Consider the following 21623-nt stretch of genomic DNA (forward strand, 5'->3'; position numbering starts at 1 on the left):
GACGTTAATGGGCTGATGATGATGATGATGATTAGTTACGATGTCACTTATACCCCGTATAAATACGTACGAGTAACCCTACAAGTACGTATGAGTGTTAGTGACACCGTAACTAATACTTCACTGGGAAATCACTGCCTTATTTTCCCCTATAAAGTAGCACGGAAAATGCTTCACCTTACATTAGTGATGTCATGAACCCAATTTTAAAACAAAATCTAAGGAGAAACCACCAAGTTTAGGCAAATCCAAACCCATCTACCTCCGTCTAAATCACGACTTCACGACGCCGTTAAAGCACTTGCAGGCAAACAAAGAGGCTTTTAGAAATAAATTCGGAGTCCTCATGCACATATTTTACGTGTTACGACGGTAAAGGGCGATTGAGAGCCGTCATCGCGACGCGGCAGAAGCGTGCGAGCAAATTTCGAGAAATTATTTCACAGGTCAAACTGGTTAGTGCTTTCTAGTTGAAAGAGTAACTAACGACCTCCGGGGTCCAGTAGCTGAGCGTTGGGCTCCTGATCCAGTAGGGAAATATCACAAAAATCACTTTGAATCCGCAATTGTCTGAAAGTAATATCATTCGCGCTTCTGGACGTTAAGCCGTTGGTCGCGGTTACAGTAACTGATGAAAAGACGTAGTCGTTACATAAGTCCTGTCAGGGGCATTTGCTTCGCAAGCCCGAAATTCCTAATAAGGTAAACAGAGCGTCTAGTAATTAGAAGACAACTTCCAGCCACTCTTGAGACGAAGTCCTTGGATGCAACATATTATTTGTGTCCAAGAACTTAGAAATACGACCAATTTTATATACATACGTACATAAACAGCCTATATACGTCCCACTGCTGGGCACAGGCCTCCCCTCAAACAACCGGAGGGGGTATGGAGCATACTCCACCACGCTGCTCCAATGCGGGTTGGTGGAGAATTTTATATATACCTGTAAATAAATGTTCAAAATCATAAATCATAGTTTTATATGTAGGAAAGTAAGAATGCTATGTAAGGAAAATGAATGGGAATTTGATTGTTTATGGTATGAAAGGAGGATGGTTAATGAATGGGACGTAGTGAGTTTTTAAAAGTAAGAGAGTCTTTGGTGCGATGTCGGACGGGAGGGATGATTTCGGTTTTTAATATAAGGTGTGTGTGTGTATAAAAAGGAGTAAAGTAAACATTTAAAAATTATCCGAGCTATTTCATTATCCCACATATATGGATAATCTTATCTTATCTTACCTTATCTAGCCTAAAGTGTCCCTTTAAAATTAAAAGTTATTACAATGAAAAAAAAATAACGGAATAAAGTTAAAAATTATTAAAATATAAACTTAAAATTAAAATCATATTTATTAAAATGAAAAATTAATAATAAAGTAAATAATAACGTGGATAATAAAGTAAATAAAATTGTTATAACAGTATATCATAAAATTATTCAAAATCAAATGAGGTACTTTCCAAGTTACTTTCCTCAAAAATATAGATGGCGCTGTTTAGATTTTACGTGACAATTATCTATTTTCTCATTGCTCGGGGTACATAATTATTCAAAAAGTTAATCTAATGGCAGACGTATAAATAAAAATAATTGTTACTTTATATTTCGATCAGATGTGGCGTATAATTATGTTGCTATCTATATTGCTTCTATTTGTTTTGATCAGAATAATAATAGGTGGAAGATGTAATTGTGCCTGGGTGTAATAAAAAGGGTCATCAATTGTACTCAAAAACAAAGATAACAGACACAACACACCAGAAACACAACACAACAACAACACAGGAATCAGATAACACAACACAACGCACAACAGATGTAAACAAATGAGTATGTCTGTTATCCATGAAATTAGAAGGTTAAACGAAGGAAAATCTTTACAACGCCATCTGTATTATTTTTGAGAAACGTAGCCTGGAAAATGCCTCATTACTTACACCAATTTTTATTCCGTGCACCGAAAAGGGCAAAGAATATTCAAATTTAAAATACAATTAAATTCACCAGAAAATATTTCTCATACCATATCGCTACACTATGATGAAGGTTGGCAACTGTTATCGGTCGAAGAAAGTAGGAAAATATTTCGTGCCCTATTTGTTCACGGTGCGCGGTGCAAAGGTGCATGATGTAAGCTCCTTGTAGACCATACGAATTTTAGAGTTGGTTTTTTTCTGCGTACATGAAAAGCTATACATATTATTATTACTTCTTGTTTTAGTTTGGTCTCTTCGTTTCGTAGGCGTGATTAAATTTTGAAGCTTTTTTTGATGTGGCTTTTTGGAGATCTATACGGGCCGGATATGGGCACTAATTGGCCACCCCGGCTGTAGAAGAAGTAAAGATAAATACTGCTTCCTTGCAGTTTGGAAACGAAGAAAAATCATAAATCTGCTTAGCTGTTTATTTATTTATTTATGACTACTTGGAAAACCAACAGACACAAAACAAAACAATTTCGATTTAAAAATAGAAACAAAAAAGCCAATTACAGGTTTTCACCAAAAAAAAAAACAAAATAGGTAAATAACATATCACAATACATAATAGGTAAGTGGTTTCTGTTCATGACATCATGTTCAGACCATTACAGGATTGTATCCACTCCATTATTTTGGACTGTTGGATAAATGTATCCGATAGGCTCGTTCTCTACCTATCATTATTTAAAGTCGTAAGATTTTAGATTATACGAAGTAAAATGGCTGAAAGTAGTCTTCCTAATTACATTTGATGTCACTTTATAAAATGCAATTAGTTCAGGTAGGTACCCATATTGTAAGGTATAATTATGTCCCTTTAAAATTAAAAGTTATTACAATGGAAAAAAATGAAATAAAGTTAAAAATTATTAAAATATAAAATTAAAATAATATTTATTAAAATGAAAAATTAATTAATATTGAGTTAAAAATAAATGTAAAATAATAAAATCCTTTATGTACCTGGTTAGTGTTAGCCTGGGGCCTTGCAAGGGCGCAACCATGATTAGAAAAACCGGTTATGAAAGTCCTCTTGCAATAGTAAGATGCAGTTTGAAAACAATTTTTCTCCCGATCACACTACTAAGACCTACATACTTTATCTCCGGTGGCCTCAATATTTTACGTTGAGGTTATAAAATTGGCTGCATGTTCGCCTATAAACTGGATGGCGCTTAGAAAATTTCTCTTCATATTTTATATGGAAAAGGTTATTTTCTACTTACCCGCTTGTTTATAGGGTATCGGAGGTTGTCGCGTGTTACGTTATCGACGTATTATATTTTTACTTTGTTGACATCTAGTCGCCCAACGCCCATTCGCTTCGGAAGGCACGTTAAGCCGTTGGTCCCGGTTACTACTTACTGATGTAAGTGGGTAATCGTTACATGAGCCATGACAGGGGCCTGTAGCTCAATAATAACCCTAACACCAGGGTTGCTGAGGTTGGTAATCCACCACACGATAAAAAAAACTATAAAATGTATACAGTTGTATAAACGCTTCCTAACCAGCAGTATACAGATACTGCTCATCATCATCATCGAATCATTTCGACCAATAAACGCAGCGAATGATATCTACGTGGATAGACGTCGTGCGGATATTGGTCAAAACCCTCGATATAATCCACGTCGCGGCGCGGTATTCGTGCCGCGATGGCTGATGTCTTGATGGTAATGTTTCTTTTGTGTGTAATAAAGAAGAAGAATTAAATTATCATGCCATTCAATGAGGTCTAGACGTACATACTGCGATCAGATCCAGGATGTTTTAAAGAAAGGCCAGGTCAAGAGTGCCCTAAACCGGCGAGATTGCATGAAGTTTCATGAGTGGAAGAAGCAAAACGGTATGTCAGTATCGTTGTAAGTGAAATTCCGTAATCTCTGCCTACCCCAACGGGAAATAGGCATGATCTTATATGTATGTGTGTATGCCATTCAATAGCAATATTTGTTGTCCACAGGTGATGTGCGTACAGTACTGGCCCCCAAACAAGGACAAGGACGAGACCTACGGAGACATCAGCGTCGGCATCGTGCAGGAAGAGGAGCTGGCCAACTTCCACATACGTACCTTCCGCCTGTACAAGAGCGAGAAAGATGTATGTACTTATGTCTGCTGGTATTGGCCAGCGAAATCACAGATGACCAACTCAGTGTTAACATATAATAAAAATAAAAGATCACAAAATTATAATAATTAATTATAACATTACACCCCCGTTGATATGCGCCATATAATCAACAATACCTAGGCAACAGGGGTTGCCAGATTTGACGCCAACAGCTGATCATCTGAGGAGCTCGGTGGCGCAGCGGTAAACGCGCTCGGTCTGCGATTGTTAAGTTAAGCGACTTTCGCAAAGGCCGGTCATAGGATGGGTGACCACAGAAAAAAAATATCATCTCGAGCTCCTCCGTGCTTCGGAAGGCACGTTAATTCGTTGGTCCCGGCTGCATTAGCAGTCGTTAATAACCACCAATACGCACTGGGCCCGCGTGATGGTTTAAGGCCCGATCTCCCTATCCATCCATAGGGAAGGCCCGTGCCCCAGCAGTGGGGACGTTGATGGGCTGGTGATGGTGGTGATGACCGGTAACAGTCTAATTCATCGAGCGATCTGGAGAATTCGATTCCTATTAGAGATACTGTTAAAGACACCATTTTTACTTCTCTTATAGTAGTGTTACGGCTTCAAATCTCGGCTCAGGCTCTAAACCACTGAATTTGACCTTGAATTCATGTTTGGATCATACATAATCCTAATCATAGATAATTTCGTTACGGTGTCAACACTAACCTGCCCTTTCGGGGATACAGGCGTGATGTTATACTACTCTGCCCCTCTCCCCCAGGTGGTGGTAGAAGAGAGGTTCATCCTGCAGTTCCACTACACGCAGTGGCACTCGCACACGTGTCCGTTCAGCAACGCTCTGCTAGAGTTCAGGCGACGCGTGCGCGCCGTGGTCGGCAGGCGGTTAGCGACGAACCCAGCCGCTGGGCCTATGATCGTGCATTGCAAGTAAGTAGATGAACATCAAGTTTCATCAGCTGCGCCTGTTTTTCACCAATGTTTTAAGTGTCCCTGTTCATAATTCCACCATTTAGATAACCCATTGATGCCAAGACTTTGGCGAAAGGCAATTCTTCATTAAGGACCCATGAATGCTGCTAAGAGATCCCTAAAAGGCATTTGGTGAAAACGGAGACCATGAAATAAACATCATCTCCATAGCGTTTATTCCGGGGTCTGCTAAGTTGGCCTGAAATCCCGCCATAAGACAATCGAAAAGGATGACCAGCCCAACACACATTAACATACCTCGGTTAAAATTCCTCCGAGGGTTGATGAGGCTGGTATTCCACCTCACAACCCACACGATAACAAGAAGAGATTCCTCCGAAAATATTCATCGATGCAAATAGTACCTAATGTAAACATAAACTTACCAACCTATCCTTTGTTATTTCAATTAAATTTCAAACAGTTCATTGTATCTAGAAAGTGGATAAAGAAAGTTGCCTGAATACCTTATATTTATCAGTAAGTAAAATAAAAAACCTGTTGTTTCAGTGACGGAGGCGGCCGATCAGGAGTATACCTAGCTATCGACGCAAACCTCGAGTTGGCTGAAGAAGAAGACTGTTTTGACGTGTTTGGGTTTTTGAAGAAGCTCAGACAATCCAGAAAAGGCCTTATAGAAAACGAGGTAACTTTGCTAATATACAATTTTATGTAAGCACTTCTTTGAAACCAGTATAACAACTTGTGAAACGTCAGTTCCACAATAATACAATTTTTTCACGTCCTTTAGTTCTCAGCATACAATTATACTTATTCAGAAAATATACAGTTCAGGAAAGAGTAACGTGAACAACCCAACCACTCTAAGACAATCTACAATCTTTGTAGAAAAATATTTTACCAATAAATAACAATATCAGAGCAGCAAAATGGTGAACGTCAGGACCGCCTATTTAGTATCACATATCTTAATAAAATATATATGCAGAAAGATTGTACGCATTTTGAGCTAAAATGTGCTAAGATTATGAAGATTTGTACTTAAAATCTTTGAGCGCTAATACTCTTTGAGGCCATCCTGACATCTAACAAAAATATCAAACTGAAATCAAACACCCTTGAACTATTTAACACTTCTTTTTAACACCAACAGGAACAATACAAATTCGTCTACGACACATTAGAAGAGCACGTGGTATGCGGAGTGTCGTGGTTCCCAGTATCAGAGTTATCCCAAAGACTGAAGCAGAAATCACAGAGGGACCCAGTGACAAAGCTAAATGAGTACCAGAAGGAGTACCAGCAGATCTGCAAGCAGACGCCCCGGTTCACTATAGGCGACTGCGCTGGAGGTCACAGAGGTGACAATCGGGAGAAAAACCGGGATGTTTTGGTTGTTCCTCGTGAGTACCAACGATATTGAGATATTGTGTGGTTTCTGTCCTGTGTTGAATGTAATGTACCTGTCTGTCTGTGTCTGTGGTGTCCCGAAGTAATAAATGTTTCTTTCTATATTCTTGATACGTGTAAAGGTCCTAATAAGAAGTACGTTATCAAGTATACTTACTTAAAACATTATGATCAACGTATGACATATTAATGATTTACTGTTTTTGTTTTTTCTATTATTATTTTGACTTTTGTGCCATAGTTTACTTTTTAATTTTGAAATTTCTTTTTGTCATTCAATGTTTATTTTTGTTGTAGGTACTTATTAGTTTTTATTATTGTTTTCGCGTCATACAGCGCATTGGGCCACACTGTAATGTTGTATGTCTATCTTTTGTAAATAATTTTGACAACAACATATGGTATTAACTTTTTGAGTATAATGCTATTGGTGTGAAAAGTTACAATCGTTACTCCTTTTTGTTGCAGCTGACAACTTCCGGCCATACTTAACATCCTTCCAAGGAAACAGTTTCACTGACTATATCAACGCTGTGTTCGTAGATGTAAGTAGACCAAATATAGCATAATCTTTATCTCCCAACTCTTCATCATAAATAATAACGTTTTCATTTTCCAGGGTTATACCAAACCTCGGGAGTACATAGTGACGGAATGGCCGTTAGTCAGGACTCAAGGAGAATTCTGGTCTTTAGTCTATGATTATGAGTGTGCAGCTGTCGTCGTTTTATGTGTTCCACCTAAAAACTCAGTAAGTCTTGTATTTTCATCCAATTGATTTGTATCATTCATCATCATCAGCCGTACGACGCCCACTGCTGGGCATAGGCCTCCCCCAAGGATCTCCACGACGATCGGTCCCGCGCTGCCCGCATCCAACGGCTTCCGCGCGGATTTATATCATTACTATAACTTAAATCATTGTTGTCAATATCTTCTTCTATTTTTTTATAATTCTACAGTTTTCTCAAGTTCTATTTTATTTTCTTCCATAACCACCGTCAACAATATCACTTATAAAAGCATTCATAGTCACTAATTTAAGAGCCACGCTCAAACGTCTATCAAAGGCCAATTCCTTCACTTACTTATAGGACTCAACGTTCACCTTCTCTTTAATCTCTTCCAATAAAAGTGAGTATTATTGCAGTAATAATACTTTTTTTCTTTATACTTATTAGCCCATACTTTTTCTGTGATAAGAATTTACTTAACAATTATAGTTCTAATCTAATCTAGCCCACAAGACCTTACTTCTGGGAAAGGGCCTCCCCTTCCTCTTTCCATAACCACTCACAGGGTCCGCTTACCTAACCTGAAGATTTGACAGGTCCGGATTTTTACAGTACCGTCTTACCTTCCAACCCGCGAAGGGAAAACCAGCCCAATATAGGAACACATACCTCCGAATATGCATTTCTCGGAAATGTGGGTTTCTTCACGATGTTTTCTTTCACCGCTGAGCACCTGATAATGATTTATGGTCCAAACATGAATTCGAAAACAAATTCGAGAATCATTGTTTTAGGCCTGTGCTGGATTCGAACTTGCGACCTCAAAGTGAGAGGCAAGCTTTCTACCAACTGGGCTATCACGGCTACCATAACCACAAATAATTGTAATTAACAGAAGATATGTTTTTACAGCAACAATTTCCACCGTTCTGGCCTGAAGGTCGGCATTCTAAGAAATACGGTCCAGTGTTCACAATCGACCATGTTTCTCACAACCACTATACCAATATCAAGACCTGGATATTTAGAATCAACAAAAAGGTAAGTTTTAAATAATTAGATCATAGAAATGCATCATTTTATAGATATAGAGTAGTCGTTCAAAGTTTATGAATGCTGCATATTAATTAACTTTAATTAATCCACTAATGTTAAGTTGGTTTGGACACGTATAGCAGATGAAGGATAACAGGATTACGAAAACGGTATATGTATACGCTAGAAGGCCGTACATTGACCAAATTGGAGATGTCCTTAGAAAAAGTGTAGTAAGATGTACTCAGAACGGGCATGCGTGTATGAAACGATTGATGAATGAGCCGTGTGTTAAGCAAGAGAAGTGTGCCAGGATCAGCGCTAATGGAATTCCATAGTATCTGCTTACCCCGATGGAAAATAGGCGCAAGTTTAAGTATGTAATCCATTTTAGGATTCATATCAAACATCTTGATTTGTGCCATTTTTAGTAATTTAAAATCTAGGTAGTTAGAATTCCTCTATAATATTAGCCCCCAGCTATTGCACCAACAACAATTCCCTCATTCAGCGCTTATCGCCATCGGACCACTAGGGTCGATTATTTTTCCCTATATAGATAATTCTCTCAAAAAAGACGCCCTGAGCCGAATTTTGCGCCCAACCGGGGACCCTCAAACCTTTTGTCTTAAATTATGTAGCGGATGAGAGCCCTCACCGCTCCTTATTTGTCCGGCCAAGTAGTTAAAGCCTCACTTGCGGCAAATCTACAATAATTCACGTCACAATTAAACCAGCAGCAACTTAAACTTTAACCAATCATTTGTGAACAGATTGTGTCACTAACGGAGCTGATGGCAGGAGTCAAAGCGCCTCCGAAGACGGTTCAGCTGTTCCAACTGACATGCTGGCCGATGGGTCATAAAGTGCCATCATCCACCAACTCCTTGGTGGAGCTCATGAACATGGTCGAACGATGGCGGCAGCGCACGGACTATGGACCCGTTTGCGTCGTTTCACCGTAAGTAGACCTGTGTACTAATGAAAATAATGTTTGTAGAAGTAATAAACCTTTATATTATTATATACAGGGTGTTAGCGACATCGTAACGTAAACTTTAAGGGATGATTCAGACCATGATTCTCAGTTGATGTCAAGTAGAATTTTCCGTCGCAAAAGTATGGATCGGAAAATAATTAAAAAAAAAACAAAAATGTTCATGAATTTTTTGACAGGAAATTCCACTTGATATCAACTCAGAATCATGGTCTGAATCATCTCCCTCAGTATTCGTTACGGTGTCACTAACACCCTGTATATTATGCTAATTAAATATTATAGTAATGAACGTGGCTTGAGTAATAACAAAATTAACAAGAGCCGCAATTGTAGCCTTAATGAGTATCCTGATCGAAATGAGGAATTTTCCAGGTTATTAATTATCTTAAGTGCAGTGTTCACTAACACAGTTGGCTCGACCATTACATACGGCGATACGGCTCATCTATTATGTTGGTTTAACAGAAAGCTCGTTGAGGTTGGTTCATCTTGGGATGGATGTAACTCTGACTGATTGGGATATGGTCGTGAGCTTATGTTATGGTTTACCAGGGATGGGCGCAGCCGTGCCGGCGTGTACTGCGCAGCGAATGCGTGCATCGAGCAGGTGATACAGCATGGAGAGGTCGACGTCTTCCAGGCTGTCAAGACCGTGCGCCGGCACCGGCCGCAACTCGTCGAGAATATGGTGAGTCACCTAATTGTAAAAGTGAAGAGTCGCCTAAGGTGAGATCTAGTTTTAAAGATTCCAAAATTGAATGGGGATACATCGGCAGGTCATTCCTTTGCCGTTCTTATTATGAATGATGATACGAAGCGCTTTGTATACTAATTGATATCTACGACGAATGGGTGAAACGCCGACGTCTAGGTCAAAGGTATTACTAACAAAGTCATCTTGTCCACAGACCGAATACAAGTACTGCTACGATCTTGTGCTCCACTACGTGCTGCACTATTTGAATAAAGACATGAATGAAAAGAAGTGAGAGTGCGAACTCAAGGACGAGCTCTGGTTCATCGAGTTCGGTCGCGGCGCGGCGCTGCCCACCACGCCGGAGGAGACTAGCCCGGCGGCGGCGCCGCGCGACAACAAGCGGCAGCTGCCGCGGCCCCTGCGGCCCCGCCGCGGGCTGTCGCTGGACCGCCTGCTGCCGGCCGCGGCGCGCCCCTCGCTGCCGCACGCCGTCACGCTGGAGGCGCCGCCGCGCCGCCCGCGCCGCGACCGCCCGCCGCTGCGCCGCTCTATCCGCCTCGAGGACGACGAAGCCGCCGCCGAGGAGCGCCGCCGCGTCTTCGGCCACGGTCCCCGAGCGCCGTCCTTCGACGAGGGAGACGTCAGCGACCACGACGACCACGAGTGCGACTGTGTGCGTACGTCGCTCGAACGCTCAGAACCCTCCGCCGACACTCCCGATGAGGACGAATACGAACCGGAGTTCGTCGCTTCCCCTCCCCCCTTCGAGCCGCCGCCGCTGGACTCTCGGCCCCCGGTGCGCGGAGTCTCGTCCGACCGGATGCTCGCCGACCGCCGCGACGCTCTCGCTCAACGCGCGCCTTCGCGCGCCCACTCTCAAGGTGTATTCGAACGCCGCCTGCCGAGGATATACAAATTCGGTCTAATGGATAAGTCGAAACGGGCGAGTTCAAGTGCCCTGTACGACAGGACGGAACGCGAACGTTCGCCGACGGAAGCGTTCTACAACGCCACGGGCTCGACCCGACTCAGTTCGCAGGAGCTTTTCGAAAAGTTTTGTTCGGAAGAGTTTACGTCACTGTACGGGCGCGAGGACGAGCGACGCCGGCGGCCGCCGCACTCGAAGTCGACCGGCAGCAGCGGCTCGGACGTGCGTCACGAGCGCACGTGCTGCCGCCGCGTGCCGTGTGGCTCGCAGCCCGCGCTCACCCGCCGCCACGTGTGCCATGCACCGCGTTCCGACCGCTCCACCGACTCCGAGGAGATCTCCCCGCGACGATCGATGCCCCGCGCTATACCTGTGGACGATCAAGAGGATGCGCACCCGGACGATTGCTCGCGATCCGCGCCGCTCCTTAGCCCCAATCGCTTCGAGGCTCGATTCACTTTCGACATCTCAGAACGCAGCGAAGTGACATCCAATCGGGACGAGACTCCTTCGGACGCCACAGAGACTCGCAACCTAACGCTCTACGAGGAGCCCCACTCGGATCGCACTAGTCTTTGCGAGCTGTACGACGCCGCTTTCACGTCCCACCGGCCATCATTCCGGCGCGACGGTTCGCGACGCCGCAGCGGGCCCGTCGACTTGGCCAACCTCGACTTTCGCGCCATCGACGACGAGAGTCCGAGAACGAGTCGCCGCACTTCACAGCGCAGCATGGACGACACCCTGCACCAAAACTCGGAGTCGCGGAGTTGGGCGTCGGATTCCGTATTCGCGACGCCCGAAAAGCGGGCGCCGGACACGTCCCCGTCGTCGGCCGATACACGGCGCTACCTGACCGCACAGGGCGACTCGCTGCGGGCCGACTCGGCGGCGGCGGATTCGACGACGATAGCCGACACGACGGTTGCCGACGACGAGCCGACGAGTGTCATCGAGCGAACCGAGTACGCGCTGGCGCTGAAACTCGGCAGGATCGAGCTCGACGACGACGATGACTCGGACCGGCCGGCGTCGACCCCCGCCGCCGACAGCACGAAGATGTCGAGCCGGCCGTCGATGCACAAGCTGGAGCCGCTGTCCCCGGAGCGGCTGTGCGGCGGGCGCGGCAGCGAAGGCGACGCGAGCAGCGTGCGGTCCCGCGCCAGCTCGTCGCGACGGCGGCGCGGCGCCAGCGAGCCGCGGCGCGCGGCGCGCTGCTTCCCGCTCTGATGGCGCGCGGCGGCGCCGGCCCCCGCGCCGCCTTGGCCAACCGCCGCCGCCGCGCCCGCCGAGCCGCCCCGCCCGCCCCGCGCGCCCCGCCCGCCCCCGCCGGCGCTCTCTCCGACGGACGCGATCAAATTGCACCTCCTCTTCGATGAACTAGACACTCGTATCGTAATTAAATTAGGTAGGTACTTCGGCGGGTCCGGTGTAGGTATAGCTTAGTGGACCCCGCCCGTACTCTAGTGACGGCGAATTTACTTCTCCCTGTGAGTCGACTTAGCGGAACCCTAGACTTCGCCTAACCGTAACTGCCAAATTTCTAAAATGATCGTCTTTAATGTATGAATACTTCAACTATTATATTAGCGGCGTCGCGTTGTCGGTATCTTTAGGTAGGCAGTGCCTGAAGCGACTACGTGCGTAGAGCGTAGATTCTAAATCTCTTAGATAGTGTTGATCTCGAGGTCGCCGCGCGCGCCTCGGTACCAGTCCACGACTGACACAGGGTCACCCTTAGCTAATTACGTTATACTGACGGAAGTGAGCATCAAACGAGATTAGGTAAGTACCTACACATTTATTCGGTCATCGGTAATATACTTATTACGAATATTTCATAAATATTCCCAGGGATGTGTTCACCTTGTCATCCTGTTTCTTCTGAAATGTACTTACTAGTAATGCTATATTTACGCAAAAGTGGTTTAAGATCTGTTTGATGCTTGCTTCTATGGGGTTCCACACTGAGACTTATTGCGAGATAGTCTAATAAGCTTCAGTGTGCACCACTTTTATTTAGCCATCGCAGAATTAGTAAGCGATGTATGTTTAGCTAGTTTTACAATTACAATTAAGTAATTCTCAAAATATATTTACTTTATTTGTCAAAGTAATTATTTGCTTGTGAAGATTTTTATTATAGATTTTGCTATGCAGTAAATAGCCATGCAACTGCAAAAATAGGAGTACCTACCGTCTACAAAATCAGAATATATTTACTATTTGTAAAATGAATATTTAAATATATTAATATTATTTATTTATAAATATATATATTGTGGATCGCAAATTACTCGGTGTTATATATGTTTGTAGTGATTCCAATTGTTACTAGTCAAGTCAATATTATGTGTAAAATGTTTATATCTTAGTCAGTGCCGCAAATATTATATTAATTGTTGTTAAATCATTTAACCTTTACGTTCGTAACGATATGTGCCAAGCCTTTGTTTATTTGTAAAAAATATATTTTCCTAAAAGTTTAGCTTTTAAATATTGTGTACGGACTTTGAGTCCTTTTTAGCGAATAAGTGAACTTCCAATGGTACTTAATTTAGAATTGATAATATGAAATAGCTCACACTCAGGCTAAAAGAAAAAGATTGTGGGACAGGCTCATTCATTGAATAACCGAACCCCGAAAAACAATAAAAAAATTAAAACGGATTTTCTTCTTTCGACAAGCTCGCAAACTATCTTTGTCGAAAGCGAATTTGCCTATTTTCCTATTACAAAATGTGTGTAAAGTGAAAATGAGTTTATGAGTTCAATTCGATTTTTCTTAATTTATCAGTTTTTCGTGATTTTATTTAGTCTAGTAGTATTGTCATAGAATAAGGAATAATATTACGTATTTATCACGCAAAATAGGCGCACAGACGTCGAGTTGCGGAAACCGGCCCGCGAATACCAATATTACGTATAGAACGGCAACTCTCCACTCCCCACCAGTGGCTGAGCTAGGTTCCCCTTCGGTCCTACTTTAGTCTTCAATCGTATGGGCGTCAGGCGTTACACACACATACAGTGTACGAAGCTGATGTGTAATGTCTGTGTAAAACGAGGATTTTTTTATATGAAGAGTCCGGGATGTGGTATTATAAAGGTATAAATAATCTTTTTCTTTTAACCTGAAAGCTCACATTGTAAATGTTGTTGTCCTTCCATTATATTATATTCTATATTATTATATTATCCCTAATATTCTATATTTTAACGTTAAATATGAAACATTTTAATATATATAAATTATATTTATTTAGTGGATATAAATACTTAAACTGTGTATTGCTTTCTAGTTTAGCTGTGTTACACATATATATTTATCTGTGTTTTTCCTCGGTTTTACTAAGGTATAACATTTATTTATATGAATGAAATAATGTAAATAGATATATTATTTTTATGTGTCAAATAATGTCATAAATATGTAGTATATATTAATTGCGCCTCTGATATTTTCAACAGAGACACCTTTAAGAGGCTGTGTTTATAATACCTACCTACAATGGAATGAAACTGAAAACATTGTAACAGTTAGTTCGTCATACATGTTTTATATGTATATTATTTATTCATCTGAAGCTGTCAAAACTATCATAATGCTGATTCACATTCATCTCCATAACACACCGCCTTTTGTTGAGGTGTCTTCAGTAACCTGCAGATTTTTGTACACGTACAATATGATTCTAATTATTTAAAGAGGCTAATGTTAAATGCCACTATTGCCATTTTCATGTTTTCACTTTCATCCCAAATTACCTTAACGAATACTAACGCACAACCTTCAACAATCCTAAAGTGTACTATTATGTATATATTTATTATTAATATTAAATAATATTAATAAAATAATAATTATTATGTGCCCTGCACCCCACGACTGTAAGTTTTGATAGTCCTATATTTTAGAGAATTATGCTTTCCTAAGAGTAATTAAGTGGCAATTTTCGGGCTACGAATTTCCTATTTTAGTGAATTTATTAAATAAAACTTATTGAGAAAATAAGTTTTATTTTCAATGGTGTTTAAATATTATTTATATATACGGCAATTCGTGTTTTTATTTCATAATAAAAACCAATGTTAATTATCTACGCGCAATTGGGAATTTGTAAATTACTTATAATGATATTGCTATTTTTTATATATTTGGTAAGCCTTAAGTATATATTTATATTTATGTATATGTATATTTTATTGAATTCTTAATTGTTGTTCTTGCAAACATCGGAGATGGTTCAACACCACGAAAATACAAGTAATATGATGTCGGAAAAGGGTTTTGGCACCGGTAAAACACAGACGCAGAGAAAAATAAAATTACATTTTCCATGTAAATCTCACTCTATTCAAATTTTGTTTTTGGAAATTCGATTATATGTTGCCAGTGATTTTTTCAATCCTTTGTTTTGCCTTTCTAAAAGATTTCAAAGAACTTGCGATATCATAAAAGGAATTTTCCCATTTGGTTTAGAGTGTATTGTCTGATATTTCCTTTTATAACTAGATAGTAACGTTTAGATTTAACCAAACTGGTAATGCGACTTTGAATTATCTCCGATGTAATAAAAAATGTTTTTAAAAGCACTTTACGTCGCCTAAAAGCTGTCTGTACTGCTTTTATACCTACAAGCGATTGTACAATAGGGGCTTTAGCTAAGTTGCAAACTTTTACGACAATCGACAGTCACGATAAAGATGTATGAGATTGACTTTTCACTTGTCAATTCCATACACAAGTAGTAATGTATGGGATTCGCATGAGGTGAAATGTTTCCCATACATATGTATGGGGTTGACATAAGGTTAAAAGTCAATCCCATACATTTTTATCGCGATTTTCCCATACATTTCAATTGTGATAAGATTGTCATAATCGTTTGTCTAGTTCCCCTAGGTGTTTAGCAAACTTACTTACCTACTTTGTACTCAATAGTACAGCTTACTGAAAAGACATCTAGAAACTTAGATTAAGACATTATTATTTTTTGGTAAAACCAATGTCTTTAGTAGCTCTAGCTTAATCTAGCTTCGTTCACTAAGCTATTGGTACTAATTCCTGTACACACCATCTAACTTTATTTTAAGTTATACCTCTAATTTTTTCATCTGCTGAAAAAAGAGACGGGTAATCGTCAGTCGTAAAATGGAACACACGTCTGTTTTAGGCAGATGAGCATTTTCAAAAATAAGTGTACCTCCCATTTTCACGTTGTCCCTCGTGTTTGAAGTCTAATAACTAGTAAAATTTACTTCTAGCTAATTATTTTAATTATTGAGATACATTAAATATATTCTAAACTAATTAAATTCTAACAAAATTTTCATGGTTATGAGGAATTATTTAAATAAAATGTAATTTTTTATCACTAAGTACTAGATTTTGCCGTGTCCCCCACTCAAACTGATAAATGTTTGAAGAGATTCTTAAAACTTTTTGTACTAGGGTATCATTTGATGTTTGGTATTGGTTGAAGTTTTCTAAAGGTTCTCTCATTTCCAGTAGTTTATAATTTAAATCTTGTGCTTATTTAAATATAGTTAAATTTTTTCAAAAGTCTTAAAAAGTGTACCGACCGGACATGTCGGGTTTGTCACGACTAAAACTGCCTATTGAAATTATTTACGGTAGCTATTTTCGTTTTATAATGGCAAAATTATCCTTAATTTACCGGTCGCCATTTAAAAAAAGACTAGTGACAAAATATATTTTGTGACGCGAGACGTGTTTTCTGGTATTCCACGGCCGTCAAAATTTTATCTGTCGGGTTTGAAACGATATAAAATCAGATTCAGGTGAGTTTTATTTTATTAATTTATTCAGAAGATGAACTATATTATAATGCAAAATTATTTACATTTGGTGACAAGACTAGGTATTTTTTTTCCTTTTAAATATCGGTTTGAATACAAAATGGGAACAGAGCGTCACGTCAGTTTTGCGACATTTTTCCCTGTGACCTACAGGCTGACTAGTAAAGTCGCAAAACCGACACTATAAAGCTGAGACTACATACTGAAAAGGTTTTAAATTTTTTAGGCTTAACAATGCCACTAACTAGTGCAGAACGGTCTCGGAGATATAGAGAAAAATTTAAAAAAGAAAATCCCGAGAAATTAAACGCCCAAAGGTTAAAAAATTTACAAAGAATAAAATCGAAGAAGAAAAAAATATCTGAAATGAATGAAGAAGAAGCTGAAAAAAGAAGACAAGTTTGTTATTTGTTAAACTAAGTAATCTTGATTTTCAAAAAGACTGTTCCCATTCAGAATTGATAATTATTTGGTTAAAAACTTAAAATTTGTGTAAGTATATCTTTTATTTTATTCACTTACATTTTTGGGTTCGGTTTTCTCCTGTGTGAGCCCACCCTTAGAAAAATTCGTATGTCAGTTTTGCGACAGTCCCTCATTTTGCGACGAAGAAATTCTTAGATTTTTCTAATTTTCAATATGGAGAGTTGCTAATAATTTATATTATTTATTAAAATGATTTTAATATTCGGTATCACAATAATTACTTTGTTTATTAAACTAATATTCGAAATTAAATCGTAAATATAATGGTTGCCTTGGTATCAGCTGTGACAAAACCGAACGAAAAACTAGCATATTTCGTGTTTTATAGATTTTATGACTATGTATATATTTTTTTCATAAAATATCTTTGGTAATCTTCATAACACAACTAAAATCATATTTATATCTTTCTTATAGTTACAGACCAATTATTTTTTAAGATAGTCGCAAAACTGACATTTTTTTCGCCCGTCGCCCTATAATTTAATAATTTTTCGTAAAATAGATTAATCTGTTAACAACTTCACATAATTTCATAAACTATCGCGTATCTTAATAATATCTAAATCAAAATATCTCCAACAATGTCATATTTTTAATTATAGCTAAAATTCAGACGTAGTACACTTAATTTTGAAAACGCTCAGATATCTAAAACGACGGTCTAAATATTTTACATCTGCCAGTAACCCGACAGCACACGTCAAACGGGTGACGTACCAGCGAAATACCTATTTCATTCGCCCGGGTTATTCATTCATTCACTCATTCCTTTTAAAATGAACAGCCGTCAATTATATTATCCGTTCCTTTCCTTTTCGGCACATAAGAAAATTACAGGTATAATTTAAAATAAAATTAGATGGTGTATACTGGAATCAACACCATTATTAGATAGTTCTAAATAAATCTAAATGTTACTTTTACCTTGTATTGATATTGCAGGCATCTTGTTTTGAGGTTATGTACCAAAATTGGTGACTTTTGTTCGAAAGACTTGCTACTCAACCTTTGCTTGGGTACAATTTTATTCTCAAACAAATCAAGATTATGACAGTGAAAAGCACATGCAAATCCATTCAGTGGTTCTCCAGATTATCCCAGACATGATAAGGGATATATCGTATATATTGATAGGTGTGTAAATTTTAGCATACCTACTTATAAAGGTTCGTTACTGACATGGCATGCGTCTCTAATCATTACTCCTCAACAATAATTTCTTCGTCCATTGTAGTTAGTCCTACCACTACTTTCCTTCCTCTTTCCGTATGTTCTTATATGATCTGTGCCATCGCCTAGAAATATGCCACAGAACCACAAATCATATAATACTAACGTGTGCAGCGATGGTAACCTTCTGTTTTGCTGAATATTTAACTTTTTACATTTAAATCGAAAGTGATTCTAATTTTAAATGAAACGGTTCTAATTTCGAATCAAGTCACCAATTTTGGACGTAAGTAACTACTTATTTGTGAGATTTCCTTTCGGTGTTGTACTATAGATACGTGTTGTAAATGCTTTATGGTAAGTTAAAATTTCATGTGGACCATTATTCGATGTTTTTTTAGTAATAGTCAATATTAACACGTGAACAATATGAATTTCCTTTTTATAATATATAATTAAAGTAAAATATTTAAAATAAAATTAATCTCGCCGCACCGACCATCTTTATGTAAATAATAAGTGTAGTTGACTGTACCTACATTAAATTATACCAAATTATGAAATTATTGTATACCATATTATACATATTAATGAATTTGATTATATAGAAAGGGATATAACTTACTATTATATTAAATTATATAGAAACATTGTGATTTCAAGTTTTCATCTTCCAGGTATTGTAAAATAACTTATTGATATATTGTTGTCATGAATGTTATTTAAAAAGTAATTTTAAAATTTATACATGGAACTTAATGGAAAATATATTTATTTGTTGTATAAAATCATTTGTTTCATTTAATTCATATTCCTATTAAAAACATTCTAAGAAAAAATCATAAAATATAATTAGAAAATATACTTACTGACGAGAACTGAGAAAGGGCTAGATGCTTCGGACATGAAGAGAGAACGAATGAAAGTAGACTTACGAAAAACATTTACGATGCGGGTGTACAGTCATGAGCAATATAATGTACCCACTTTAGGACTCTGTCGCACTAACATATTTGACATTTAGTGAGACTTACAGTTCAATTTGTCAAAAAAGTTAATGTGACATGGTACCAAAGTGTATGTTACATATTAATGCTCGTGACCGTAAGTGAGCTGCAAGAGGGAGGTCTAGACATTCATACCGCGATCACATCCATGATGTTTGAAAGAAAGGCCTGGGGCCTGTTTAATAAATTACTATTATAACTTACAATTGTAAATTACAACGACAATTTGATGTACATTACGTAGCTAATATGAAACTGCAAAATATTCGTGATCGCACACTCCGCAATGTACATCAAATTGTCATAGTAATTTACAATTGTAAGTTTTATTAAACAGGCCCCAGGTCAAAAGCACCCTAAACCGTCGAGCATGCATGAAGTCTTTGATGAGAGTGGAGGAAGCGAGGGAAGTGTGTCGGGATCATAGTAAGTGGAATTCCGTAGTACCTGCTTACCCCGACGGGAAATATGTGTTTTTTTTCTTTTTTTTTTGACGTGACTCATTGTAGATTTGCCGCAGATGACATTAACTACTTGGCCGGATGGGAAATATGCGTGATCACTACATACGCATGCGTACATACAGGGTGTTAGTGACATACGAAAACTTTGAGAGATGATTCAGCCCATGATTCTCAGTTGATGTCAAGTGGAATTTTCCGTCGCAAAAGTATGAAACGGAAAATAATAAAAAAAAAAAACAAAAAAAATTTCATGAATTTTCTGACAGAATATTCCACTTGATATACAACTCAGAATCATGGTCAAATTCAAAAATATCTTTATTCAGTAGGTAACATAGTTACACATTGAATCGTCAACTTTTACATAACGAACGTCTCATCCGCCTAAAACTACTGCAGCTTCTCACAACCTGTATAGCCGGGGAAAAGAAGCTGCAAGAAAAACCTCGGCACAGGGCCCTAGAAGTTCTTTAAAAAAATAAATAAACATAAAATATTGTTATACAATTGAGTAATTTAGCTGCCTAATATCGGTTCTCAGACAGTTACTGACGAATACTGAGGAGGATGATTCAGACGGTCTGAACACCCATACCTACTTGTTTAGCTATCTGTATGTACTGGTACGGGGTGTAAGTGACATCGTAACGAATACTGAGGGGGCTGATTCAGCTCCTTATTCTGAGATAATATTAAGTGGAATTTTCCATCGCAAAAGTATAGAATTGAAAATAAATCGATTAAAGCTTTCTGTCTTATTGATGGAAATTGGACCAATAGCGTGTGGTGTCATTGCACGCTTACGTTCCGTCCAATCACGAGCTAGGATTGGCTTGCGTCTGCGGCGATTGTGGCGCCTCTGCAGTTCGTTCACCGGTCTTCTGGAGGCAAGACGATTTGCCTAGAAAAGAAAAGAAGTACCTACTTCTCATTACAAAAATCAAAACACTTTCCAATATTTATTCAACTAGGTAAAAGGAGTTTTAATTCATTATAAATATTGAATTTGGAACATTACGAAAGATACCGGCAATAAAATGTTTTTATTTATTCCTTATAATTAAGTAGGTACACGAATTAAATATTTTTGCCAATTCTTATAAAACAAATTCGGGAGGTGTTTCGATTTTTATGATGAGAAGTGTAATTTCTCTGAAAATACAGAAAGAAACGTCACGTGAGTGATAATAACAGCATTATTATAATGTAATAGTACAAACAAGTGGTATAGTGACAATCGCTCAACTCTAAACCATCTCTAAACGAAAACTGAACTAAACTACAAACTAAATTATCAACTGTGTAACGGTGTGGGTCGTGTGTGTGTGTGTATGTGGGTGTGTGTGTAAACTGTCTCGTTCCTACTGGAGTAGAGCTCGTGACCCCGCCGGCCAGGTGGTGAGCACTGGCGCTCAACACCAGCAACGTAACAATACGCCACAAGGTAGGATTCTTCAATATTACCTTTCTTTTATTTGCGCACGCGCCAAATGTGCACCTTTTCAGTACAATCAGTATAAAATCGGAATTTTAATGTACTTATTGACTTCGTGCTTTGGAGGGCACCATAAGCTGTTGGTCACGGCTCTTAGCCGAGAAACACCTCCACCAACCCGCGGTGGAGATGCGTGGTGGAGTATGCTCCATAGCCCTCTGGTTGATTGAGGGGCGGCCTGTGCCCAGCAGTGGGACGTATATAGACTGTTTATATGTTATTTATTTATGAACTAGCAGATATGGGCCATTTTCCTGCCGCCCTATATGACTTTTCCATTTTGTCATTTTTTTATAATTATTTTACTATTCCGGCGAGGCTGAGACAAATTTGAAAAATCAAAGATCATTGAA

The 21623-nt window shown here is 39.2% G+C and overlaps 1 protein-coding gene across 4 annotated transcripts in view; it reads left to right on the top strand.

Moving 5' to 3' along the window:
• Positions 1–10262, top strand: part of LOC126374161 (receptor-type tyrosine-protein phosphatase kappa) — a 249698-nt gene extending 239436 nt beyond the window's left edge. For all 4 annotated transcript variants that reach the window (XM_050020632.1, XM_050020636.1, XM_050020633.1 and 1 more), the window contains 10 exons: positions 3957–4094; positions 4849–5015; positions 5568–5703; positions 6172–6421; positions 6897–6973; positions 7048–7179; positions 8075–8203; positions 8971–9158; positions 9750–9885; positions 10106–10262. In XM_050020632.1, the coding sequence (XP_049876589.1) occupies positions 3957–4094; positions 4849–5015; positions 5568–5703; positions 6172–6421; positions 6897–6973; positions 7048–7179; positions 8075–8203; positions 8971–9158; positions 9750–9885; positions 10106–10186 (1434 nt within the window). In that variant the 3' untranslated portion in view covers positions 10187–10262. The remainder of the gene's footprint in view (positions 1–3956; positions 4095–4848; positions 5016–5567; positions 5704–6171; positions 6422–6896; positions 6974–7047; positions 7180–8074; positions 8204–8970; positions 9159–9749; positions 9886–10105) is intronic.
• The last annotated feature ends 11361 nt before the right edge of the window (positions 10263–21623 follow it).

This window comes from Pectinophora gossypiella, chromosome 17 (genome assembly GCF_024362695.1).
Source record: "Pectinophora gossypiella chromosome 17, ilPecGoss1.1, whole genome shotgun sequence".
NCBI classification, from domain to species: domain Eukaryota; kingdom Metazoa; phylum Arthropoda; class Insecta; order Lepidoptera; family Gelechiidae; genus Pectinophora; species Pectinophora gossypiella.